The following is a 27,353-nucleotide window of genomic DNA, read 5'->3' as shown; positions in this document are numbered from 1 at the left end:
ACACACACACACACACTCTCACACACACACTCACACACACTCACACACACACACACACACACACACACACACACACTCTCACACACACACTCACACACACTCACACACACACACACACACACACACACACACACACACACACACTCTCACACACACACTCACACACACTCACACACACACACACACACACACACACACACACACACTCTCACACACACACTCACACACACTCACACACACACACACACTCACACACACTCACACACACACACACACACACACACACACACACACACACACACACACACACACACACACTCTCACACACACACTCACACACACACACTCACTCACACACACACTCACACACACACACACACTCACACACACACTCACACACACACACACACACACACACACACACACACACACACACACACACACACTCACACACACACTCACACACACACTCACAATCACTCACACACACACACACACACTCACACACACTCACACACACACTCACACACACACTCACAATCACTCACACACACACTCACACACACACACACACACACACACACACTCACACACACACTCACACACACACTCACACACACACACACACACACACACACACACACACACACACACACACTCACACACACACTCACACACACACTCACAATCACTCACACACACACACACACACTCACACACTCACACACACACTCACACACACACACACACACACACTCACACACACACTCACACACACACTCACAATCACTCACACACACACACACACACACTCACACACACACTCACACACACACTCACTCACACTCACTCACACACACACACACACACACACACACACACACTCACAATCACTCACACACACACACACACACACACTCACACACACTCACACACACACACACTCTGACCTCCTCCACCTGTCTCTCTGCACCCCCAGCTCCCTACGTCAAGGTCTACCTGCTCGACAACGGAACTTGTAAAGCCAAAAAGAAAACCAAGATTGCACGAAAGACCCTGGAGCCGCTTTACCAGCAGCACCTGCTGTTTGAGGAGAGTCCACAGGGCAAGGTGCTTCAGGTAACCAGAGTGTGTGTGTGTGAGTGTGTGTGTGAGTGTGTGAGAGTGGGGGGGGGGGGAGAGAGTGTTTCTCCTTTCTGGCCTCAGGAATTAACCCATTTTGTCTTTTTGCTAATTAGTGTTTATGGTGCTTTTACAATGCTTGTTTTCTGAATGGAGTCTGGTTGATGAGTGCTAAGCTATGCTAACATTGGTCTGGTCTCTGGACTAATGTGGTCTACTATGGTGGTTTTGTGTCTCGGTGCTTCCTGGTGTAACTCGCCCGTCCTCTCTCTCTCCAGGTGATAGTTTGGGGCGACTACGGACGACTGGACCACAAATGTTTCATGGGCGTAGCACAGATCTTATTGGAGGAGCTGGACCTCTCGAGCACGGTGATTGGCTGGTTCAAACTGTTTCCGCCCTCCTCATTGGTGGACCCCACATTAGCTCCGCTCACGCGGCTGGCGTCTCAGACGTCATTGGACAGCTCAGGACCGCCCCCCGGCGTTCGGTCCTAGTGACCGAGTGGCGACTGCACCCCCCCCCCCCCCCAAACCCCCCAGAGCCGAGGGCAGTCCTCGATCAACCAATGAAAAGCCAGACGGAGCAACAAGGAATGAGAGAGAGAGACGGTAGCCAATCAAAGCTTAGAGTCTGACAATCACTTGCTCCTCCTCCTTCAACGTTTCACAGCTTCCTTTCTTTGTTTTCTCCTCGAGTTTCAACGTTCTTCTGTTCGTCTTTCTGTTCCACTTCCTGTCCTACTTCCTGTCCTGTGCAGCACCATCAGAGAGCTGGGCCGGCGGCGTTGGGAGAGACCGGATCCTTCTTAGACCACGTCAGCCTCACTTTAACTTTAAACTTCAACTTTACTAACTTTGTAACAAACATTAAAATCACTGAATGATTTATTATTAAAATAAAAATTCAGGGTTAAAAAAACACATAAACGTAGAATGACATCATCATCATCTCTGATCACCTGACGTTGGCGTTGCTATCGTCCTCCGGCCAATCAGAGGCGAGCTCGCTGCCGGCCACAGGGCGTAAGGCCGTTACCATGGTAACGACGTGGTTGTGACACACACGTTCAGAGTGTCTGCGCCCCCTGGTGGAGACTTCCTGCGTGTATGTTATCCAGCGGCAGCGCCGCCGGTGAAGGTCACATCCCCCCCCAAGAGGGTAGGAGGGTGCAGCATGATCCCCCCCCCCCCCCCCCCCGCTGCATGCACGTTTCTTTTGGGTTCGTTTGATTTTGATTTGTTTTGTAAAATAAAAGACGACAGACTCCTCCTCCTCCGAAGAGCCGACTGTGTTCGTCCACATACGTTAGGCCTGTATGTTGCATGTTCCTGTACAGTCTGCTCGTACGAATATGAATACAAGCCCCTCCCCCCAACAGGAGCCGGCCAATGGGGGGAGAGGAAGGGGGTCACGCCTCCCACGCTGGGTCTCAACGTCCCTGTTCGGACGTCTCTTTGTTTCAGGTTGTTAACCCTCTGGAGACCTGAGCCGAGTCCAGCTCCGGGATCTGACGGGGTTCTGGTCTGACTCGGGGGGCAGATAGAGAATGTGTGTTACAGTTAAATGTAAATGAAGTTATAAAGATATAGAAATATGAATATAAAGATGTACCTGACTTTTACACACACACACACACACACACACACACACACACACACACACCTTGTACATACCAACGAGCGTCCTGGGCTCAACCATTGAACCCGTGGATGTTCGGCACCGAGCCACAAGGGGGCGCTAACCCCCCCCAGGTTATTACTGTTGGTTTGGACTGGACTCCTGAAGCCAACGAGAGAGCGACATGCAGACAGACGGGTGTTTCTGGCCGACTGCCCTTTCTTTGTCAGTATTACTGCAGGAGTACTGATTGTTTACAGCCCCCCCCCCCCCCCCCCCCCCCCCAGACGGAGGACTCAGTATTCACTGCAACAGTTCTTGTTTTACAACAGATGTGGCTCTACTGTATGTTTTATATTCAAGAGTTCTTTTTATTATTTACAAATAAAAGATGTGTGGAAGAAGATCATCGTCCTTATTGGTATCAGGTTCTCTAAGGTCCTCGGGGATCCAGGTCCTCAGGGATCCAGGGATCCAGTTCATCGGGGATCCAGGTCATCAGGGATCCAGGTCCTCAGGGATCCAGGTCCTCAGGAATCCAGAGATCCAGGTCATCGGGGATCCAGGTCCTCAGGAATCCAGAGATCCAGGTCATCGGGGATCCAGGTCCTCAGGAATCCAGGGATCCAGGTCCTCGGGGATCCAGGTCCTCAGGAATCCAGAGATCCAGGTCCTCTGGGATCCAGGTCCTCAGGAATCCAGGGATCCAGGTCCTCTGGGATCCAGGTCCTCAGGAATCCAGAGATCCAGGTCATCAGGGATCCAGGTCCTCAGGAATCCAGGGATCCAGGTCCTCGGGGATCCAGGTCCTCAGGAATCCAGAGATCCAGGTCCTCGGGGATCCAGGTCCTCAGGAATCCAGGGATCCAGGTCCTCGGGGATCCAGGTCCTCAGGAATCCAGGGATCCAGGTCCTCGGGGATCCAGGTCCTCAGGAATCCAGAGATCCAGGTCCTCAGGGATCCAGGGTCTCAATAGTGTGAAGAAAGTAAAAAATCTATTCATAGGGACGAATAGAGGTTTCCAGTCCGGCCCCCGTCCACTACGACTTTTTTCATTAATTTTTTAAAAACTTTTTTTCCCTTTAATGACTTTTTTTTAACATTCTATACTACGACATTTTTCATAGCTATCTCGACATACTATACAGCTTTTAACTAGAACGCTTTTTTCCCCTGCCTTTTATTTAGCAGTGGACAGAGGAAACATGGGAGAGAGGGGGGGATGTGACATCGGGATTCGAACCAGTGTCGGGTGCGTATGTGCGTTCATAGATAGATGGCATGCACTCTAACCACTCGGCCACCTGCACACCTGTACTCACATTTTCAAGACTTTTTTTTCACAACTTTTTCCAACATACTATTCTGACTTTTTTCACAACTTTTCGACCTGCTATCCTGACATTTTTCACCCATTTTTTCATTACTTTTTAAAACTTTTTTTTCTCTTTTCATGACTTTTTCGACATAATAAACTACGACTTTTTTAAGCCGTAGTATATTATATTAAGAAAAGTTGCAGTATAGTCATGCTGCTTCTTGGGATTGTGGTTGGCCACCAGAGGTCAGCGGCGAGTTCCTCTCCCAGGTCCCCCCCCCACCTGGGACCACCTCGGGAGACCCTGCCAGTCAAGCGGGCCCAAAACCCCGCCCACCACCTTAAAGTTCATGTGAAAACAGAGAAACTGTGATTGTCAAACATGTCCACTTTATTTCTTCTGATGTTGTTCTGTACACACATGAACATCTGTACAAAACCAGACTCTTCTTCTACGTCATGTTTATCTAAATAAAGTACAACATATGTACACGATGATGTTTCCTGTTCTCACTAAACCTTCACCTTCGTGAAAACGCAGCCGCTGGACAAAATAACGTATCTTTAAATGGCAAGAAATGTGAATAGTTTGGTGGAGCAGCTGATCCGTTTGAGGCCTCTGATGGTGAGGAAGACGGCCGTCTCGGATCTTCATCTCAGCCTCCCGACTAAAACATGAATACTGTCAGTAAATATGAAAGAAAAGCAGATTGAAGTTTCCTGCTGCTTTGAACCAACAGGCAGTCTCGATCACAGACCTGCTACGTCAGAGGTTTGAACGGTGGATCCACGAGGATGCGGATCAGTTTCAGATTAACTTCTCAGGAGTTCAACGTGTAGTTTCTGTGATATTTAATATATTGATATATCTGATAACAATGTATCAGCTGATGGTAACATAAACAATGTTTTTACTTTTAAATAGTGATACTTATTGAACGTTTTACAGTGTAAACATCAACGTGTCAGCGCTCTCTGGTGGACAAACGGTGTAATAACTCTTACTGATCAGCTGATATCTGGAAATGAATTGACCAATGAAATAAAGTTGTGATTTCAGCATCAACAACAGTAAACGTTTCCTTCTGTTCGTAATCACCAGATCCATAAAGATATTCAGGTGTAAGCCTGCAGCGCCTCCTACTGGACGATCCTGCAACCACTCATCAGGAATGCAGGTTAGCAGACCGACGTGCACGAAAAAAAACATCTCAAAGTAACACTTTGAGATCCGAGTGGCAGCCATTTTGTCCAGTGGCGAGGGGGAGAGAGAGAGGTGGGCGGGGCTAACCCACCACTGGAATGATCATTGGTTGACTGACAGCAAATCACACGACAGCGAGGACGATGTGCAACGAGTCGCTACAGAACGGAAACCAGAATATCAAATCATTTGTCAGGAAAACACATGAAAATTGTAAAAACTGAATGATTGTTTTTTTCCGTGTGGATCAGAATATCATGAACGGGAATTAAGACATAATTTGCATTCAATAAAACACACGACGTCCAGAAACCATCTCGTTGTTTCCAAAAAACAAATTGAATATGATGTAAGTTTAAAACGAACAAAAGGATTCTGGGAATCGGAGTCTACATGTCACATATCTGCAGGTGAAAACTTCATGAGAAGTTTCACATTAACAGAACAGCTGTTTTTACCCGCTGGTTTCAAGAAGGACGATGTCTTAAAATCCAGTTTTCTGTTTTGAAAAAGTTTTGAAGTTTAACTTTAATATTCTGCTGAGTTTATCAGCAACATTCCCAGCTCTTATTTTGGCGGGATCAAACCTCAGATTCCTGTCCTGAAGACCAGCTTGAGGTTTGGTTCAGCAGCAACACTAATAACTGACCAGGGGTCAGCTGTAAACATGCGGATTCACACTAAACCACGCGTTGCCCCTGAACGCGTCACAGGGGAGTTTGTGTTTGACCTTTGACCCGACGGGCGACACGACAGAAACACTATCGGCCGACAGGAAACGACTTCTCTCATTGGTTCAAAGTCGATGATGTCACCACTGACACATTAAAATAAAACCGTGCTGGATGCTGATTGGTCGTCTACATTCACTGTCTCTCCTTGTCATTGAGCGAGGAAGGGGCGGGGCTCTGTGAGTGAGTCGGGGAATCCTTTGCTGCATTCAGGTGTCTCAGGACAGACGTGGTAATCCAAGCTCTTTTCCACAGCAGGAAGTTAACGACCATAACGGTTAGATGATTCTGTAAATCCCAACGCTACCTGAACGCTACCAAGTTAACTAGGGTTTTGTGATTCGTTTAAATTGTGAGAAATGTCCATTGAGTTTGGTTGAGCTGCTGAGTTTAAACTCCATCTGTGATCTTTACCTGCAGCCATGGATGAGTCAGAGTACTGTGAAGTATTATTATTATGTTCAAACTTTACAGACCTGGTGTGAGTTTCATAACAGGCCAGATTCAACATTTAAACACCGCAGAGTTTCTTTAAATATGATCTAAAGAAGACTAAACCTTCTTTTTCCAGTCGTTACGTTGCTGCGGTGGAAAAGGCCCGCCCACTGTGATGCGTTCAGGGACCTTCAGTCTTTGTGTGCCCCCAGGCTGCGTTCAGGTCACCTGGATGAAAACAGATGTGTTGGAGGTGATGTCACATGACCGGGGACAGACGTCTACACAGTGTCCTACTTGTTATCGGCCACCAGGGGTCAGAGGTGAAAGGTTCCTTTTTTTTAATCTTTTATCCTGATCGGACCTCAGACCTCAAAGGCAGCTTCAACTTCCTCCAATCAGAGAGGCGGACGGGAAGAGGGTGGAGTCGGCTCAGAAGGGACCACCTCCCCCGGTCAGAGGGCCTCCTGATTGGCTGTCAGGTACTCCTCGGCCCTCTTGTGGGCCTCCAGAGCTTTGATGGTGTAGACGTCCTGCGGCAGCTCCGACTTCCTCCTCATCAGGACCTTGTCCTTCTTCAGATCCTTCAGACCCTGAAACAGACCAGGGACCAGAGACCGGGGATCAGAGACCAGAGACCAGGGATCAGAGACCAGGGACAAGAGACCAGGGATTCAGGACTTCACCATCTGCTGCCTGACTGACTGATTGATCACCTGACTGATTGACTGATTGATCACCTGACTGATTGACTGATTGATCACCTGACAGGCCTCGCTCTCCACAGTCTTCTTCAGCAGCTGGATGTCTTCAGCTGTCGGAGTCTCTGTTTCCATCGAGTACACAGCCACAGTACTATCACTGTACAACATGTACTACACACACACACACACACACATTAAACAGGTAGATCAATGACAGATGTTTTATTTTATCAGCATGACATTCTTTCAGAAACACAGTAATAAACTGACCTCCTCCTGTGGGCGGAGTCCTGGACGGAGGGGGTGGAGCTTATTGCTCTAAAAGAAACAAGAAGAAAACACTCAAAGCTCATTTTGGTTTGATATACAGTATATATATATATATACATATATGTATATATATATATATATATATACATACACAGACAGACAGACAGACAGGTGAGGTGGTACCTGTCTGTGTGTAGACAGACAGACAGGTGAGGTGGTACCTGAGGGTTCTGCCGAGCCAGCTCTTCTATCTTGTGCCAGATCTCCTCTCTCTCCTTCAGCTTGTATTTCTCTCTGGAGACACAAAACAATCAATACTGCTGATTGGTGACTGATCAGAGTGTGTGTGTGTGTGTGTGTGTGTGTGTGTGTGTTACTTCTGTTTCTCGGCCTTGTACTGCTGCGTGCAGTCGTCAAACAGCTTCTGGTTCATCTCCATGAAGAGCTTCAGAGCGTTGTAGATCAGACCGTGGATCGTCCTGAGGACCAGGACCAAGACCTCATTAGACCGGGGTTAACTCCAGACCCTAAAAGGACTGTACCGGGCTAGTTCTGACCCCCTTGAAAGGACCATCCCAGTCTAGTTCTGACCCCCTTTAAGCACCATCCCAGTCTAGTTCTGACCCCCTTTAAAAGGACCAACCCAGTCTAGTTCTGACCCCCTTTAAAGGACCATCCCAGTCTAGTTCTGACCCCCTTTAAAAGGACCATCTCAGTCTAGTTCTGACCCCCTTTAAAGGACCAACCCAGTCTAGTTCTGACCCCCTTTAAAGGACCATCTCAGTCTAGTTCTGACCCCCTTTAAAGGACCATCTCAGTCTAGTTCTGACCCCCTTTAAAGGACCATCCCAGTCTAGTTCTGAATATGGATGAAAGGTAGACAGTCTAATAAAGGTTTACAGGTGTCCCTGTAAACCTGGTGGAGGTCTATGTGCTGATGAGGACTTGGTTGTTTATGTGTTAGCATGGGGACCAGCAGGACCGGGTTAGTGTGTTAGCGTGCTAGCATGTTAGCGTGGGTACTTGTTCCAGTGGCTCTTGGAGTTCTTGTAGAGGGCCGGGAACATGATGGGGAGGATCTTGGCGGCGTTGTCACTGATCAGACTCATGATGTACTCGTTGTTCCAGTAATACAGAGCTCTCTCTGCCACCTACACACACACACACACACACACACACACACACACACACACACACACACACACACACACACACACACAGAGTCAGGCTGTGGCTGTGGCCCTGCTTCTGGGTGTGGGTCCAGGTGGGGTCATGTGGTCCTGGTACCTGGAAGTGCGGGCTGGACACACACTTGGCGAGCTGTCTGAAGAGCGGCTCCTGGACTTTGACGAACTCGGAGGGCTCGATGACGTCCAGGATCTCCTCCAGCTCGTTCAGGAACATCACCTCTTTGGGACTGTGAGTCTTGGGCCAGAACTTCAGCAGACCCATGATCACCTGCAGGGGTCAGAGGTCAAAGGGTCAACGGGGCTCAGTCTGCTCTCTGTGTTACCATGGAAACCAGCGGCACAACATTCACAGTGTCTCACCGGCTCTGTCAGACCGCTGTCTTTCTCCAGGAACTGAACCACACAGTACGCCAGCTGCAGGGAGACAGGGACAGAGAGAGACAGGGACACAGGGAGAGAGACAGGGTGAGAGGGAGAGAGACAGGGACACAGGGAGAGAGACAGGGAGACAGAGAGAGAGACAGGGAGAGAGAGAGACAGGGTGAGAGGGAGACAGGGACACAGGGAGAGAGACAGGGAAACAGAGAGACATGGAGAGAGACAGGGAGAGAGAGACAGGGTAAGAGGGAGACAGGGACACAGGGAGAGAGACAGGGAGACAGAGAGACAGGGAGAGAGACAGGGAGAAAGGGTGAGAGGGAGAGAGACAGGGACACAGGGAGAGAGACAGGGAGAAAGGGTGAGAGGGAGAGAGACAGGGAGACAGAGAGACAGGGAGAAAGGGTGAGAGGGAGAGAGACAGGGACACAGTGAGACAGGGAGAGAGACAGAGGAAGTCAGATTGTAAAACGGAGGCTCATATGTCATGGTGATTGTACCGACCCGGGTACAGATACAAACAACATCAAAGAACAGGCAGACAGACAGAAAGACAGACAGACAGACAGACAGACGGACAGACAGACACAGACAGACAGACAGACAGACACAGACAGACACAGACATACAGACAGACGGACAGACGGACAGACACAGACAGACACAGACAGACAGACAGACGGACAGACACAGACAGACAGACAGACGGACAGACAGACGGACGGACAGACACAGACAGACAGACAGACAGACACAGACAGACGGACGGACAGACGGACAGACACAGACAGACAGACAGACGGACAGACAGACGGACGGACAGACACAGACAGACGGACGGACAGACGGACAGACACAGACAGACAGACAGACGGACAGACACAGACAGACACAGACAGACAGACGGACAGACACAGACAGACAGACGGACAGACGGACAGACGGACGGACAGACAGACGGACAGACACAGACAGACAGACAGACACAGACAGACAGACACAGACAGACACAGACAGACAGACAGACAGACAGACGGACAGACACAGACAGACAGACACAGACAGACACAGACAGACGGACAGACAGACAGACGGACACAGACAGACAGACACAGACAGACAGACAGACACAGACAGACAGACAGACACAGACAGACAGACAGACGGACACACAGACACAGACAGACGGACAGACACAGACAGACAGACAGACAGACACAGACAGACAGACAGACAGACAGACAGACAGACAGACACAGACAGACACAGACAGACAGACACAGACAGACAGATGGACAGACAGACGGACAGACACAGACACAGACACAGACAGACGGACAGACAGACACAGACAGACGGACAGACAGATGGACAGACAGACACAGACAGACACAGACAGACAGATGGACAGACAGACACAGACAGACGGACAGACAGACACAGACAGACGGACAGACAGATGGACAGACAGACACAGACAGACAGATGGACAGACAGACACAGACAGACAGACACAGACAGACAGACAGACAGACACAGACAGACATATGGACACAGACAGACAGATGGACAGACAGACGGACACACAGACACAGACAGACGGACAGACACAGACAGACAGACAGACAGACAGACACAGACAGACAGATGGACAGACAGACACAGACAGACGGACAGACAGATGGACAGACAGACACAGACAGACAGATGGACAGACAGACACAGACAGACAGATGGACAGACAGACGGACACACAGACACAGACAGACGGACAGACACAGACAGACAGACAGACAGACAGACACAGACAGACAGATGGACAGACAGACACAGACAGACGGACAGACAGATGGACAGACAGACACAGACAGACAGACAGACACAGACAGACAGACCTGTGGGTGGTAGACGCTCAGAGACTTGACTTTGTGAAGCGGCAGCAGAACTCGGATCAGAAACATCTTGTGTTCTTCTTTTAGCGGCAGAGCGAAGCCGTTGATGATGCTGACAGAGAGACATTCATCATCATCAGCTGATCAATCACACTGATCGATCACACTGATCATGTGGTGTGTGTTACCTCCCCAGGATCTCCAGCAGCTCGGCGATGCCGTTGTGATGCTCCGTCTCGTAGATGAACCTGTGACACATTCAACCAGTCAGACAGGCAGACTGAGAACACTGGCTTCCACTCTCCGACTCCTTATAATCAATAGTTGATCAGCCGATCAATAGTTGAGTCTGCTCTGACCTGTAGAAGATGTTGTTGATCTGGCGGCGGATGTAGGCGCGGAGGCCGAGGAACTTGCCGTAGATCCGGTGGAGGATGGTCTTCAGGAAGTCTCTCTCTCGGGGGTCCTCGCTGTCAAACAGCTCCAGCAGCTTCAATCACATAACGAGCATGAGTCAGCGTTTCTGGAGCAACTCCAGCAGGCAACGTGCTCGTCAGAGGGCGGAGCTTACCGACATTACAAACTTTTGGTCGATGTACTTCTTGGCGACGTTGGGCTGGAAGTCGGGAGACTCCAGGAAGCGAAGGAAAAACTCGTAGACGAGCTGTGGACACGAAGACGGAAAAAAACATTCATCACGTACAACAGAATCCTGTTGCTCCTCAACTAGTGTTATTACGGTAAAGGCAGCCGCTGATCGAGACAAAGGTCCCAAAAGATACATAGTTCTATATAAATTAACCAGATCAAAGTTTATGACAAAACTCACAAATGTGTACAGGGTTCCTGCACCTGTTCCAAGGTCACATTCAAGCACTTTCCAAGCATTTCCCTGCTTTTCCAGCCCCTTCCAGCTGTGGTAAACTCCATCTTTGTATCAATCCAATGGTCAGTATTCAGTCTACTTATTATGTCACTTGTTCATCACATTAAATGAGATGTTATTGTCCTCTAAACAACCAACATGATGTTTGGAGACAGCTTTTTACAGAAGGACCACAAAGGGGGGTACCTGCAGGTGAGGCCAGGCGGCCTCCAGCGTCGGTTCGTCCTCTTCAGGGTCAAACTCTGCTCCGGTCGGGTTGGAGGACGGAGGAAGGGTCCGGAACAAGTTCACTGAAAACTGAATACACACACAGCCCCGATCAATAAACACCCATAAGATGACAGTTTGTCCTCATATAAATAAAAGCAACAATAAGCATCAACATCATCACCCTAAGATTTGGGCGTTGTCCCTGGCAGGTGGACCAGCAGGAGTCCTGCAGACTCCCTGAGGGACCGGGTCCTGACTCCACGGTGGTGGGCCAGCAGGAGTCCTGCAGACCCCCTGAGGGACCGGGTCCTGACTCCACGGTGGTGGGCCAGCAGGAGTCCTGCAGACCCCCTGAGTGACCGGGTCCTGACTCACCATGAAGACGGCCTCTGGGTAGATGCACTCCGTCACCACGTCACTGTTGTGCGTGATGTACTCCACCATCTCGTTGAGGCCGGCTCGCTTCACCTCCTTGTACTTGAGGTCGCTGAGCGGGTCGCTGACGAAGTCGAACAGGACGCAGCACTGACGGAGCTTCTGGACGAACAGCTCCTCCTGCTCCACCGGGGCCGAGTCTGGGGGGAGGAGCACCAACTGTTTATTCCTTCCATGTAGCACACCAAAGAAACCGGAACGTTCCCCCGTCCCACGCTGAGGTAAAGTGCACAACATATTACTGATAAGAGAAAAACAATAATAACAAAGAAGTCTGGGTTTTTGTAGTGAAAAAAAGAATGCAGTTGATGTGAAATACCATGAAATATGAATATGTAATACCTTTCTTATCCCCTCCTCTCCAATCATTTTTGTTTTATTAGTTCTTATTCTATTTTATTTTTATTATTATTATATATATTTTTTTTTGGTTCATTTATCATCATTATTATTCCCTTATTTTTACTATTATTATTATTATGGTGGTCCGGTCCACAGGGATCCGGGTCCCTGGTCCGGGTTCACAGGGGTCCGGTGGGCTCACCTTTGAGTGCAGGTAGCTTCTGCAGCTCCCGGTTCTTGGTGAGGCTGAAGCGTGAGGAGCTCTGGCGGCGCTCCTTCTTCACCAGCTGAGGGCCGCCGGAGTATTTGATCTTGTTGAGCTGTGTGGGAGGAGGCGTGCTGTTACTGGGACGCTTACTGCCACTCTGCTGCTGCTGCTGGGCCTGCACACACACACACACACACACACACACACACACACACGCACACGTTTACAGGTTAGAACACCTTCCTCTCATCAGCACTGATGCATTCTGGGAGCTGTAGTTCTCTGGTCAGCAGTGTTTCAGTGCTGCCCTGCAGACTCAACATGTGACCCTGGAGGTCCTGGAGGTCCGTCATGTGTTGGGAGGACCACAACAGGATACTCGCCTCGTCTGAGTTCTCTGCAGCCACGTCTTTGGCCCCGCCCCCGCCACCGCCACTGTTACTGTTCTTCATGCTGCCTTTGGCACCTTTGGTTGTTTCCTGTTGACATTCAAGGAAAGTGGAAGCAACATTTAATTTAGAAAAATATTTAAAATACTGTACTATACATATTTAAACTGGAGGATATTTCAGGCAAATAATTGTTTTCCTGTTCAGTTCTCTGACTTATAAAACAGAACAGCAGTTACCTTTATTCAGCTCCAAATGTCTCATTTATTGATCAACACTTCCTTTCTTTTTCAATGTCTCACTCTGAGAAATAGAAATGTATCAACAGCTCTGAACTCACTAGCTTTAGCAGCATTTAGCTGCAGCAGAGACATGTGACACTGATGTAAACACATCCGTCTCCATGACAACCGAGCTTGCAAACTGAATAAACGTGTTTGGGACGAACAAAAGAAGACATTTTAAGACGTAATCCGTTTCCTCACATTTTATAGAGGTAATATCTAATTAATGTATGAATAAATAATCAGTCATCAAAAATGAAAGTCCACGTTAACAGTAACAGGAGACTTTGAAAATTATCAGCACGAATGTAAAGTAGTAAAAAGATCATTTTAATGCATTCAAACCAACACACCCTGCCTGTGTGTAATCTTATTTCATTCAATTTAGTGCACTTAAGTATGGCTTTAATGTACTTGTACTTTTCCAATTTCTCCTCCACTACACCTCATTTTTGTGCACAACATGAATTTAACAACGTGAATTTGACTTTACAGATTCAGGTTATTAATCACCTGATAATTATATATATATATACACATACTAGAGTTGTAACAATTCATTCGATTAATCAATGAATCGATTGTCAGTCCTACCGATTCTACTAAATCGATCTGCTAAAATAAATAATAGAATGAATCCTTTTGGCTTCACCAATAATCGATATAAATGCATTTTATCGGATGAATCGTGATTCTTACTTATGATTAATGTTTTAATACGTTTAAGACACTCTCTCCCCTGCCAGCATGTAGTCTACTGAAAATTTGAAAAATAACTGAGCAATGTTTAATTACATTTTTGTATTTCGCATAAAATATTATGCAGGGCTACTTTTTTTATAGAATAAATATGTTTAATAAGTAATTCTGTGGTCTGTTACAGATACAGATAGTGTCACTCGCATTATTGCATGTTTATTTCATGGATATAGAATTTTGGTTACAAGTTACTGAATTGATTCGTGGTTTAGATAGATAGGCTATGGATGGATGGATAGATGGATGGATGGATGGATGGATGGATGGATAGATAGATAGATATACTGTATTGATCCCAAGCTGGGAAATTAGAGAAAGATAAATATAATTTACAGAATCTAATCGAATCGTTCCAAAAAAATAATTGTCCTTGAATCAAATCGCCAACTACTGTATCGTTAATCGAATTGAATCGCTGTGAAGCCAAAGATTCACACCCCTAATATATATGATATAATAATTATGATACAGCAATATTATATATATGCATAATGAGTTATCGATCTCAGTACTTTAATACATCAGATGCTTCTCACATGATAATAAAAGCAGTAGAGAAGCTAACGGAGTCTGGCTGAGCCGGCAGCTAAACAGCTAGCATGGTTAGCATCACATCCGTCCGTTTAATGGAGCCACACGTCCACGAATGAGTCACACTTTCTATCCGAGCCGGGCCTCCCTCCTCCCGGATGAATAATTGAAGGGTACCGCTACGGGCAGCGGTTCCTCCCCGGAGCTCCAGACCCGTTAGCCTTCGTTGGCCAAGAACGCTGCCTGCCAGCTATCGCCTCTTAACCCGCTTTAATACCACCGGGACACGGCCACTATTTGGTAGTTTTACCGGGATAAAGGGTGTCTAACCGGCTGACACACACATCCATAACGCTAACAACTCTAGCGACTAGCGGCAAGCTCAGCCGTCCTCCGTAGCGGGGGCCCTTAGCGGGTTAGCTAGCCGCTAACGTTACTCGGTAAAATATAAAAGTCAGCTAAAAAAACGTCTGCCATGACACCTCCACCTGTGAACGGGTTGGCGGGGACGGCGCCGCCGGCTCACCTTCTCCTTCTTGGTTTTGTTCGGCATCGTGACTGTGATGCAGCAGTCTTTCTTCCCCACGGAGGCTCCGTGATGTTCTTCCCCGGGACTCGGACGCTGTCACTCGGTCTGTCTCGGATGCCTGCGCCCGCTCCCGGACCGAACGATCCGATTGGCTGCCGTCGCGAACACCCTGCCTAACAACGCGCGGCGGAATTTTTCTGATTGGCTGCCCGTGATTTTAGTGACGGGATGAGGATGAAGGGCGGTGAGGCAGGAGGCTGAGTCTTCCCCAGCAACAAAACACAGTACTCCCGATACTTTACCCCAGTAAAACAAGTAATACCACAGTGTAGAAATACTCTGTCTCAAGTTAAAGGTCTGCCCTCAAACTCTTACTCAAGGTATACAAGTATCAGCATCTAAGTATAATTAGTACCAGTATATATTATTGATGTATTAATGTAGTCATCACTTTAACGTTGCAGTAGCTCATTTAAATTACTTTATATAGCGCTGCTAGTTTATTCTATAATAATACATCATCTATAAGTTCACCAAATATATTACATTTACAGAGAGCAGTAAAATGCAACGTTTACTCTGAAGTGTAGCGGGGTATAAGTATAAAGTAGCAGATAGTACAAGTACCTCACAAATGTACAGTACTTGAGTAAATGTATTAGTTACAAGTATTAAAATGGAAACTAATCCCCAACAATTGAGATTAAAAGTGAGAAATCAATTAAATCTAAATTTCTTACTTATAATTTGTTACCTTCCACATACTCATAAAAGCTGGTTTAAATAATGGTCACACACAGACGCTGCCGTTGTTTGTCCGCTATCTTTTATTAAAACTCTACTTGAAGCAACAGGTTTCACCAGACGACAACACTGACCTCAGATCAGCTCCCGGATCTTCGGTTAACATAACGAACAACTGAGCTGCTTTTTGGTCCGACTCTTTACTGACTTCACTCGTCGTCGTCGTCGTTTTAAAAAGAGGAAAGAACAAAGTTGTAGAAAACAAAGAGAAACAAACAGCTGGCGTGCTTCGGTACTTTACCTGCAGGAGGCGACATTTGACCTGTTGGTCACGTGACGGAGATACAGCAGGGACTCTAAAGGAACAGTTTCACATTTAGTCCACAGAGTCGCTTGGTGACAGATTTCCAAACCGCTTTCACTTTAAAATGAGGCTGAATGGGTTCCATTTGTGTAACTTTGTTTTGAATCACAAGAAACAAAGCCAATATTTGAGGAACTTCTGAAAAAAATTAATCTAATCATGTTGCTCATTCTTCATGTTAAGCCCCCAAGATGATCTTGTGGCCCGCTTTTCTAGCAAAACCATGAAACACAGACCTGGACCTTATGGCCACATAACTCAAAGGGAATACTTTTAGTAAATATTCATGAACCTGTGGTAGTTTGTCTCTTTGTGGGATTTTTTGTTCTTAATTAAACACTGCAGGTCTAGAGATGTTGTGGACTCGTATCCGACAGGACTGAAACATCAGACTCTGGAGAACAGGAAGGTTTCACTAAACAGATGAGGGGAAGGGTTTTAAAAGTCTCAAGTCCGTCAGCGTAGGCCTTCGAGTCCTGGATGTACGAGTGGTTTCAAAGGAACCCCGTTACACGGTCCAGTCAGCTCCTACTCAAAGTTAAAATCATAATCAAAGTCCAGAGTGGTCATGTCTGAGGGAAGGCCCAGGGTTTCAGGGGTGATCTCCATCATCGGAGGGTCCTCCTCACCCGGCATCCCCTCCGCCAGCTCCAACCCAGACCCGGGATCTGCCATGTCCAGTCCCTTTGGGTCAGAAGCTGCAGAGTCAGAATCTCCTGAAGCCGGTTCAGGCTCAGGCTGGCTCTGCTGCTGCTGCCGGGTCTGGTATCTGGTTTGAGATCTAGTTTGTCGGACAGGGCGGGGGGCAGGAGGGGTTCTCTTGCCTCTAGATTTGGGGCTTGGCTTGGGTGCACGTTCTGGAGCTGTGTCAGGATGGGTCTCTAGAGGAGACATGGTGTCCTGGTCCTTCTGGGGCACCGTTTGGATGCTAGGAGTTTGAGGTTCCTGCTCGGTGGGTTTGGTTTCAGACTCAGATTTATGAGACGAGGACTGGTTTTTGGGTAAACTCTGAGCCTCAGACTGGGCTGGTGGATCCCGTTTTGGTTGGGGTTTTTGCATTTCAGATGGAGTCACCTCAGGTTTTGGAGATGGAGAGCACTGCAGGGACCAAACAGATGCAATTTGAATGTCTGGTTCCGGCTGGTTCTGGGGACTCGCTGAGTTCGGTTGCAGAGGTTTACAGACCTCGGGTGGAGGCTGGGACTGGCTGAGAAGCTGCGGTTGGGGTTTTAGTGCTTGCACAGTAGGAAGTTGACATTTTTTGGGGTTGCTCCCATCAGCTCTGGCGTCTGTTGCTGGTTTGGTAATGGAGGAGGCCCCTGATTGGCCAATGCCGCTGTAGAAAATGTCGAACAAGTCCTTGGCTTTGGCTGCAGCCAGGTTACTCTTAATCTTGTCAGACTTATGATGCGCATCACTCAGGTTCATGAACGGTGGCGGCTTGACAAAAACCGTACGAGTTTGCTCGGCCTCCGGGACGCCGGGAGCTGCCACGTCAGACACTATCTTTATCATCGTTGGCTGAGCCGGTTTAGCCACGGGTGGAGCAGGGGTGGTGTCAGAGAGCATAGAGGTAGCCTCACATGGTGCAGCTTTAGCCACGGGTGGTGCAGGGTTACAAACAGGTGGTGGAGGGATACAAACTGGAGGTGCAGGTTTAGCCTCAAATGGTGCAGGTCTTGACACCACCAGTGGAGGTTTGGCTTCAAATGGTGGAGGTTTTGACACCCCTGGCGGAGGCTTTAACACCCCTGGCGGAGGCATACCCTCAAAGGGTACAGGTCTTGACACTGGCAATGCAGGCTTGGCCTCGAATGTCCCAGGTGTACCACTTGGGGTCAGAGGTTTATCCTCAAATGGTGCAGGTCTTGACACCACCAGTGGAGGTTTGGCTTCAAATGGTGGAGGTTTTGACACCCCTGGCGGAGGCATACCCTCAAAGGGTACAGGTCTTGACACTGGCAATGCAGGCTTGGTCTCGAATGTCCCAGGTGTACCACTTGGGGTCAGAGGTTTATCCTCAAATGGTGCAGGTCTTGACCCTGCCAGTATCCCAGATGCATTTGTTGGTGGTGGAGGTTTATTTTCCAGCAGTGCATTCTGAGCGTTAAGAGCCTTTGTGAGACCGTCAGGAAATAATGGCTCTTCTTTTGGAGCAGGTGAACCCGTGTTTTGAGGTCTAATGGACAGGAAAGCATTGAGAGGTGCCGGTTTACCCATCATGGCTGTTTTCCTCAGGACTGCAGCAGGTGCAGGGAGGTTAGGCCGGATCCTTCCCCTGGTACCTCGGCTGTACACCCAGGGAGATGAGGCGCCCCCCAGCTTCTCAGCGATCTCCTTAGCAACGGCCATAGATTTTGCAAAAGAATCCTCCACTGTGGCCGGGTTCTGCTTCGCAGCCGCTTCGTCATCCTTGATGAACTCTGCAGCAACTTTCTCCGCCTCCTTCGCGAGAATATTCTCTCTCCTCTTCCATGTGAACTTTCCAAACGTAGGGGTCATGATTGCGGTGGCGGTCGTGGTCGGTGGTTTGCCGGTTTCCAGGCTCTGCTTGCGGAGCTTTGCCCTCATGGCTGGACTGGGTCCACAGAGGATCTTGGGGGGGTCGTAGGGTTTTGGCAGTTCAGGTTTGATGATTTCTGGTTTCTCTGGCTCACTCTTTTTAAACGCTTTCTTCTCAGCCTTAAGTTTCCCTTCGTCTCGGTCATGTTTGGATCTGGAATCTGAATATTTACCGTATTTGTACTCGTCATCTTTCAGCTCATATTTGGGACGGTTGTCGTAGCGGCCGTCGTCCTCCCTGCGATACCGGTAACGATACTCTTCTTCTCGGCCGTATTTGTGTCGCTCCTCCTCATCCTTCCTGCTGTATTTGCCTCGCTCCTCTTCCTCCCGGCTGTAGCGGTGTTTATCATCCTTCTTGATGAATTTATACTTTTCATCATCATCTTTCTTGCTGTAAGAAGGTCTCCCCTCTTCCAGGCTTTTGGCCTTTTTAAAATCCTCCTCTTTCTTGCTCGAATTCACCTCCTCCTCCTCCTCCTTTTTAAATGTCTCTTCCTTCTGAACAGTGTCTGAGTCGTCTTTCTTGTCCCTTTTCTCCTTTTTGTGTTTGGACTTGTCCTCTTTGTCCTTGATGCCCTTGTCTTCGTCCTCATGTTTGCGTTTCTTCCCACTGGTCTCGGAGGCCAGTCCGGCCTGGCGGTCCAGGTTCCTCCTCTGTTCATATAGAGGATTCTCGTACATTTGTTTCTGGTGAAGGAGCCATGGAAAAAAAAAGACAGGACATGGAATTAACTTCGTTAAGACATTTACACAGACATCTTGAAAGATCCTGAAACGTATTGAAACTGCAAAAGTATATAATTAAAACTGGTGAAGAGAAATCTTTGAATCATCGTGGTACTAAAGTCCTACTAAAGTCGGGATCAATCCTACAGACTCAGCCGTTTACAAATTCGGAGCATGCTGAAATGAACACCTTGTATTTCTCGTTGTGCGTGTGCGTGGTCACGTGCTCTTCTGCACAGATGGCGTCTCCATAAAACTGTTTGCACAGCAGACAGAAGAATCCTCTGACGGGCAGCAGGAACTCCGACCCTGCAGCCAAACACAGGGACAGACTCAGACACCGCCGGCCACCAAGCAACACGGCAATCATGTTTACCTGTCAGGACGGTGACAGCTGATTACAACATGAGCACAGAACAGATGGCGTATAGGTCAGAGGTCATGTAACCGACTCGTTACAATGACGGCGACACATGAAAAACAAACGTCTCCTCTGAGTTTCTTTGTCTTTGTCCCTTTCATTAAAAAGTGCAGCAGAGATCCACCTGGAAGTAGAAGACGCTAACAACATTCAGCAGCTCATCACTGGCACAACAAGCAGCGGCGTGAGCAGGGCGCCGTGGATGTGCACGGGGCTACCTTTGGCCGGTTTGGTCAGCTTCTCCTCCGGCAGCAGCGTCTTGCTGAGTTTGGTGGCGGTGGAGGCCCAGGGCCGGTCGTACGGGTCCAGAGTCTGTGGAGAGGACTACAGGTGAACACCAAACAGGAAGCTACACGCCTGGTACAGCTGAGGATACGATACCTGAAGTTACAGCCCGACGTCTGAACGGCTCTTCATAACAGATTCAAACAACAACGGAGCCTCGAACAAGCTGGAAGTAACGTTTGCAAAGCTCTGAAGACCAGTCTGGATCTACTGATACAGTTTAGACCAGAGGTCTTCAACCTTTTCAAGGACCCCCAAGGCCTATAGAGACCCGGAGGAGGGACCCCCAAGGCCTATAGAGACCCGGTGGAGGGACCCCCAAGGCTTATATAGACTTGGTGGAGGGACCCCCAAGGCCTATAGAGACCCGGTGGAGGGACCCCCAAGGCCTATAGAGACTAATTAAATAATTAAGACCATTAATGAATACAAAAATATGTAATTTGTCAAATGAACAAATAAATGATACGAGGATGTTAAAAATAATCCATTAACATAGATATGATTCACAGTGTGAACGTGGACAAGAATAGAAATAGACAAACCTTTCGGTGTGTTTTGCTTTGCAAGTGAGTGAAATAATCAAACATGGAACCAGAGGTGACGTTGCAGTTTTTGCACCAGTGGTTTCCAGCGTCATAGTACTCAAAGGGCTCCGGGGGCGGGGCCTCGGCGGCCGGCGTGTCCGGGGACGCTGAGGTCTGAGAAGAAACAAAGATGGAGCAGCGTCAACAACGGCACACGGTCTGGATTCACTCACTAAAACTTCCAGCTGGGAGTTTGAACCTTCTTACCTTCGGGAGCTGCAGAGACGTGAGTCACATCCAGCCGGCTTTCTACCGACTCACCGCTCGCCAAGTCGAGCTGCTTTATTCTCATTCTAGTGGAGACTTTGACACAACGCCAGATAGATGCAACGTTCTAACACGGCAACGTGCAACTTCAAATGTGTCTTCTATTTTGTAAAACAGCATCCCCACTCAGTAACAGTTCTGGTGGAGAGTGGTACTGCAGCCCCCCCAACCAAACCCCTCCCCACCCACGATTCGACGAGGCGGGATGACGAGGAGCAGGGGAGACGAGAGGATTGGATGGACGGTACGAGACAAAGGGAGCCTTCCGGAGCAATGGCTCCCATTGGTCAATTTCTATGCAGACCTACCGCTGATAGACTGAATGGATTTTTTTTCGCAGACCGTAGCTTTAATGATGATAAAACCAGACTCCACCATGTGGTCTCTGGTGGGTTAGTGTTGGTGGATTACAGGAGACGCTCAGACCGGTTCACTCATTTTATCATAACATCTGGTCGCTAACTAGAGTTGTTGTTGATCTGGGTTCTGCTGATCCAGGACCAGAACCAGGACCAGGTCAGAGCGGTTCCTGTCCTGCTTTAATCTGCTTGGAACTTCACGTGTTGACCTTGCTAGTCAGCTCTGCTAGCTAGACCTGGACCTGGACCTGGACTTGTTGTGGCAGCGTATCTGAACGTTTAGACCGGCAGTAAAACACAAACACACACTTACAATGGAAACGGAGCTATCTATGTTCAAGCTAACAAGACCACACAGTCTTGTTTTGGGATTTATCATAGTTAAGCTACCGTCAATAAACCTCAACACTTCCTGCATGTTTCACATTAAAAGCCTGTCAAAAGGACCGACAGGCTTTTAATGTGAAAAACCAGCCAAGTAGACTCAATGACACACTGATGGAGATGAACATTATACTGAATGTGAGACCGGTAAGAAGTCAAATATAATAAATAAGCTTCGTTACAGTGAATCAACATTTAGCTTTTCATATCGGAGTGATTCATGTTGGTAAACTTAACGAGCCCTAGCTATGATGGGAGTACTTCCTGTTTACCTCCTCCTCGGGCGCTTGTACCTTTAAGGAGGAGCAGCCGGCGGCCACTGCTCCGTCAGGACTCCGGTCCGCCTCGCGGCGGCTCTTCTCCGAAGGGTCCGGCGGGTCCTCCTCTTGGTCCTCCGGTCTGGCGGTCTTGCGAGGCCGGTCGGACGGCAGCAGGCCGAGGATGAGCGCGATCTTCTCGATCTCGTTGCGTTTCTTCTCGGCGGCCTCGTGCTCCTTACGGAGGCTGGAGATCTGAGCCATTACCTCCTCCTGCAGGTGGCTGATCTCCTGCAGCAGAGGGTCTTTGTGGCCCCCCTTCTCCCGCCGCTTCTTCCTCAGGAGCTCACCTGAAACACATGACAGCCGTCAGCCGAGGCCTTCACCCGCTCCACCCACGTCCGGATGCTCGGGGACAGACCTTGCTGCTTCCGGAGTCTCTCCAGCTCCTTCATCAGATACTCCTTCTTCTTCATCCGGACGTCCCGCTCCGTCTTCAGCTTCTCTCTCTCCTCCAGAACCTGAACGCAGCAGAACCAGAATTCAGGTCCGACAGTCAGGTCCCACTCACCTGGTCTCACCTGGGATCAGCAGGAACCAAGAGGCTACCTTCTGTTTCTGGCTCTCATTGTTCTGCTCCTCGGACACCTTCCTGTCGTGGCTGCTGACCTTCTCCTTCTCGCCGTCCAGAGCCGAAGTCTTCACCGCCGCTGCCGAGGAAACCACAAGGTCAGGAAACCTGAACGCCACATTCCTGCTAGAACCAGGGTGCACCTTTCCAAAGTCACATTCAAGCACTTTCCAAACCTTGAAAACACCACACAAAAATTCAAGTGTTTTCAAGGATTTCCAGCACCCGTACCAAGCCTGTAAGAGTGGACCCACCTTTGGCCCCCGGCTCAGGGGCCGCCTTGTTGTAGGGGTGTTTGTAGGGGAACTCCTCTGGGCTGGTCTGGGGGGGCGGGGCCATGTTGGGGGGCGGGTACATGGGCGGCCACTGCTGGTGCATGTAGGGGAGGTAGTTGGCGTACTGGCCGTAGCCCGGCGGGGGGAAGTTGGGGGGCATCATGGAGTGGACCTGTGAGGGGGGGTAGGGGGGGATGGGCAGCGCAGGGTGAGGGGGGTGGAGGTTGGGCTCAGGGGGTTTTGGTGCGGCGCTTTGCTCGCCATCTTTTTGAGGTCTGGGCGCCGCGGGGCTCTTCCTGCGGCCGTCGTCACTGCTCCAGCTGTCCCCCCGCCCGCCGCTCCCGCTGCTGCTGCTGCTCCCGCTGTGGCTCCGCCTACTTCGGCCCCGACTGCTGTCAGAGCTGCCGGAGGAGTAGCGCCGCCGTGTGGGTGTCTTCGGAGGTGGCTTGTTTCCGTGGAGACGCTCTTTGGTCCTGGCGGCCATCTTGCTGATCTCCGTCACACCCAGGTCCAGGCCGATGGTCTTCAGGAGGTCCTGGATCTTTTCGTACTCCTCCACCGCCTGGCGCTCGCCCTCCTCCAGCGGCTCGGTCCCCGGCGGGAAGGAGGGGTTCGGCACCTGGACCGTGATGTTCTGGTCCGGGCTGATGGAGGGCCGGCTGGCGTACCTCATGTCCACCTCGCCCACGGGGGGCGGGGCCTGATGGTGAGGCATGGCGGCCGGCGGGAGGCCATAGGTCTGAGCGACGCCGTGTTTCTGAGGGGGGTAGTCTCCGTACAGGACCTCCTCCGTCACGTCTCCATACAGGTCCAGCCCGTGGTGCTGGACCGGCTCGGACACCGGCGGAGGTTTGGGATCCTCCGAATCTCCATACAGGAACTTCTCCTCGTCGTCGATGTCGTCCACCTTGTCCTGGTCCTCCGCCGCCGCCCCCAGCAGCTGCAGGATCTCATTGATCTCGGTGTCGAGGCCGACGCGCTGAGCCATCTGCGGGTCAGACCGCAGCTCCGCCAGCATGGAGGCCACCATGTGGGGCTCCATGCCCTTCACCGCCTGCAGCAGCTGGTCGGCCACCCGGGACATGCTGGAGCCCTCGGGACCTCGGGGAGAGTCTGCGGTCTGGATCACAGAGAACCGGATCAGAACACATGGAGACATTTTAACATGGACAGACATGGAGGAAATGGAGATCTTCTTTTCTCTGTTCTATCATATATGTCATCACATAGAACAGACATTTCAAGCACTTCTCAAACCTTGGAAACACCACACTACAATTCAAGTGTTTTCAAGGATTTTCAGCCCCCATCCCAGCCCTGTTTCTTCTCCATGCGAGCGCTCCTACCCTGAGGGACGGCGAGTCGTCGCTGTCGGTGCGTTTCTTCAGGATGGACTTGGTCGGCAGACTCAGCATCTCCTCCAGCTCTTTCCGCCGCCGAGCCGTCTGCAGCTCTTTGAACTCTTTCTTGGATTTCTCGTCGTCGTCTTCTCTGCTGCTCGAGCTGCTGCTGGAACTGCGACTCCTCCGCCTGCTCTTACTGCAGCCTCGGCTCCGCCCCCTGCTCCGCCCTCTGGACCTGGATCGAGACCTAGACCTGCTGCGGAGACGGCTCTTGCTCCGGCCCCGACTCTTGGCCCGGCTCCGGTCCGGACTGCGGCTCCTGGCCCGGTCTGGACTGCGACTCCTGCCTCGGCTCTTGGCCCGGCTCCGGTCCGGACTGCGGCTCTGGCTGCGGGGCCGACTCTTGCTCCTCACCTGACTCTTGCTCCGGCCCTGACTCTTGGCCCGGCTCCGGTCCGGACTGCGGCTGTGGGGTCGGCTCCTGCCCCGGCTCCTGCTCCGCTCGTACTCGGGTCGAGGAGGGTAGTCTCTGCACAGAAGACACTGATCAACTGGACTGAAGTGAACCTGTCCAAGCAGACCTTCAGGACATGAACATCTGGCTCAGACAGACCTGGATCTAATGACAGAGTTCCTCTACATGGCCTTGTCTGGGCCTCCAGCACCACTGGAAAGAACATGATCGAGTCCTAGTCCTGATCCTGTCCTCCTGTCCTAGTCCTGATCCTGTCCTCCTGTCCTAGTCCTGATCCTGTCCTCCTGTCCTAGTCACGTGCTTCTGTTCTAGTGCTGATCCTGTCCTCCTGTTTTAGTCCTGATCCTGTCCTGATCCTGTCCTCCTGTTCTAGTCCTGGTCCTGTCCTTCTGTTCTAGTCCTGATCCTGTCCTTCTGTTCTAGTCCTGATCCTGTCCTCGTCCTGTCCCCCTGTTCTAGTCCAGATCCTGTCCTTCTGTTCTAGTCCTGATCCTGTCCTGTTCCAGTCCTGATCCTGTCCTGTTCCAGTCCTGGTCCTGTCCTCCTGTCCTGGCCCTTCTCTATGTGTCCTGAACGGTTGCTTTGATATGACACTATAAATCAAATGGAATAGGATGCTGGATCTGGATGTGTGCGTTGAGGTGTTCACATCTCCGTCCATCAGCACCTGAGTGAACGAGCCAATCAGATTCCTTCTTTTCTCAGGCGTACCTGTCATGATGGCGTGAGGATGTTCCAGTCAGCTCGTTGCCAACGGTGATGACCAAGTTGTGGTCGATGGGACGAGGCCCATGAGGTGATGGAGACCTCTGCAAAACACACACACACACACACACACACACACACACACACACACACACACACACACACACACACTTTGTAACATATACCAAACAGCATAACAGCATCACAAAACATGCTGCCTGAAATAGATTAATATGAGTCTGTATGTTTAAATCTATATTTCAGTAAGGTCCCTATATTTTACTATTCAGTCCCACAGTCTCGTAAGTCCCTTTAGACATATTATAATAATATATAACAGTAGTAAAAGTCGGGCATGAAAAATGTACTGAGTGTAATAAATACACAAACATGATGGTGTTGTATTTCAGCTCCAGAGAAAACACACGTACGAACTCCATTCATAAATCAGCTCATTGAAGCTTTGACACATGGCTCGGCGCTGAACGATAATTAATATCAACATTCCTACAAACGCTTTAAAGAAATATTAAAGTGTTTTAAGTCGGCGATGTGAACATCCACAAAAAAATAACCTGTTAACGCGAAACAACGACTTTTAAACGCGTCTGCACCGCCGCGGACGCGACTTAGCGTTAGCACGCTGAAGTTCTCCGAGACTTAGAGGTGATTACAAAGTAAAAGTCACTCTTGTGTGAACGATTCGTTGTTATTGAACCTTTAATACGAGGTTTCGTCTGAGTGCGGACGTAAACGTCACACAGAGGGGAGACACGGCGCGGATAAATCCACAGGTTTTTAAACCGAGTTCCGTGTACAGATGCTAACAACAAACGATGCTAATGGGTTAGCTGCCTGAAGATAAAACACATCCTCGGGAGACAATGACACGAGTCGGTTTTGTTTGGGAACATACTTCACATGAATAGTGTAATAATATAACACAGAAGCAGCCCGGCTGGCTCACCTCTCTTGGCGGACCTCCGGCCCAGTACTCGCCGCCTCGGTGGCTCCCCGTCCCGGGGGACGGGTACCTCCTGCGCGGCGGGGAGCGGCGGTACGAGTCCGTGTGACCGTGTTCGTGGTACCCGGGGTTGAACGGAGGCCTGGGCCGGTTCCGGTCGTCCCTGAAGCCCGGTGCCGGATAAGGCCTCTGAGGCGGCGGACCCCGGCCTTCGAAAGGCGGCCGGTAGCCTCCTCTCGGCGGAGGCCGACCACGGTACATCTCCTCCCGCAGAGGTTCTCCGGCTTCCCGCGCTCAAGCAGCGGAAGTCTCCAGCGTCTCTCCGATGCACGGGAGCGACTTCCGGACACTTTTACCTGAAGTTTTAACTAATTATGAAGTAACTGAATAAGAACAGATTCTCTGCACTTCGATCATTCTCTACATGCACACACAAAAACCTCCCGTTTCTTCTTCTCCGGACATCATAAACAGCCCGGCGGAGCTGCTGCTGCCCCCTACATGAGCGCAGCGGTACTGACTACGGTCAACCGCACCAGCTGTGGCGCTTTCTGACGAGTTTT

General features: G+C 49.8%; 3 protein-coding genes and 1 long non-coding RNA gene across 16 annotated transcripts in view; 2 read left to right on the top strand and 2 right to left on the bottom strand.

Annotated features, from left to right (window-relative positions):
* The window catches only part of rims1a (regulating synaptic membrane exocytosis 1a), a 55,529-nt gene extending 53,406 nt beyond the window's left edge, over positions 1-2,123 (top strand). For all 12 annotated transcript variants that reach the window (XM_084021415.1, XM_084021420.1, XM_084021416.1 and 9 more), the window contains 2 exons: positions 980-1,119; positions 1,401-2,123. In XM_084021415.1, coding sequence (XP_083877541.1) covers positions 980-1,119; positions 1,401-1,619 — 359 coding nt within the window. In that variant the 3' untranslated portion in view covers positions 1,620-2,123. The remainder of the gene's footprint in view (positions 1-979; positions 1,120-1,400) is intronic.
* Positions 2,124-2,833: 710 nt separating this feature from the next.
* Positions 2,834-3,784, top strand: LOC311020991. The gene is made up of 4 exons (XR_014597962.1): positions 2,834-3,196; positions 3,277-3,308; positions 3,653-3,668; positions 3,727-3,784. It is a non-coding gene; the product is annotated as an uncharacterized lncRNA (long non-coding RNA).
* A 580-nt stretch (positions 3,785-4,364) lies between these two features.
* Positions 4,365-15,570, bottom strand: ppp2r5d (protein phosphatase 2, regulatory subunit B', delta). Its single transcript, XM_084021436.1, has 17 exons — positions 15,436-15,570; positions 13,330-13,425; positions 12,941-13,121; positions 12,337-12,536; positions 11,938-12,048; positions 11,437-11,529; positions 11,225-11,355; positions 11,054-11,113; positions 10,869-10,977; positions 8,956-9,009; positions 8,693-8,863; positions 8,429-8,556; positions 7,783-7,884; positions 7,627-7,699; positions 7,406-7,453; positions 7,196-7,306; positions 4,365-7,024 (listed from the first exon to the last, which is right to left on the bottom strand). The coding sequence occupies exons 1-17, from the start codon at positions 15,460-15,462 to the stop codon at positions 6,887-6,889; spliced, it is 1,833 nt and encodes a 610-aa protein (XP_083877562.1). The 5' UTR covers positions 15,463-15,570; the 3' UTR covers positions 4,365-6,886.
* A 679-nt stretch (positions 15,571-16,249) lies between these two features.
* On the bottom strand, positions 16,250-27,244 carry znf318 (zinc finger protein 318). Of its 2 annotated transcripts, XM_084021406.1 has the most exons (12): positions 26,794-27,244; positions 25,833-25,930; positions 25,084-25,175; positions 24,650-24,975; positions 23,283-24,423; positions 23,007-23,107; positions 22,819-22,918; positions 22,434-22,747; positions 21,089-21,244; positions 20,477-20,570; positions 20,028-20,146; positions 16,250-19,798 (listed from the first exon to the last, which is right to left on the bottom strand). In XM_084021406.1, the coding sequence occupies exons 1-12, from the start codon at positions 27,049-27,051 to the stop codon at positions 17,075-17,077; spliced, it is 5,523 nt and encodes a 1,840-aa protein (XP_083877532.1). In that variant the 5' UTR covers positions 27,052-27,244; the 3' UTR covers positions 16,250-17,074. The 2 variants fall into 2 exon arrangements, with proteins under 2 accessions (XP_083877532.1, XP_083877531.1); XM_084021405.1 differs by having other exon boundaries at positions 24,650-25,175.
* Between the last annotated feature and the right edge of the window lie 109 nt (positions 27,245-27,353).

Source organism: Eutrigla gurnardus (genome assembly GCF_963514095.1).
Source record: "Eutrigla gurnardus genome assembly, chromosome: 11".
NCBI lineage: Eukaryota > Metazoa > Chordata > Actinopteri > Perciformes > Triglidae > Eutrigla > Eutrigla gurnardus.
This window is presented reverse-complemented; position numbering and strand designations above follow the sequence as displayed.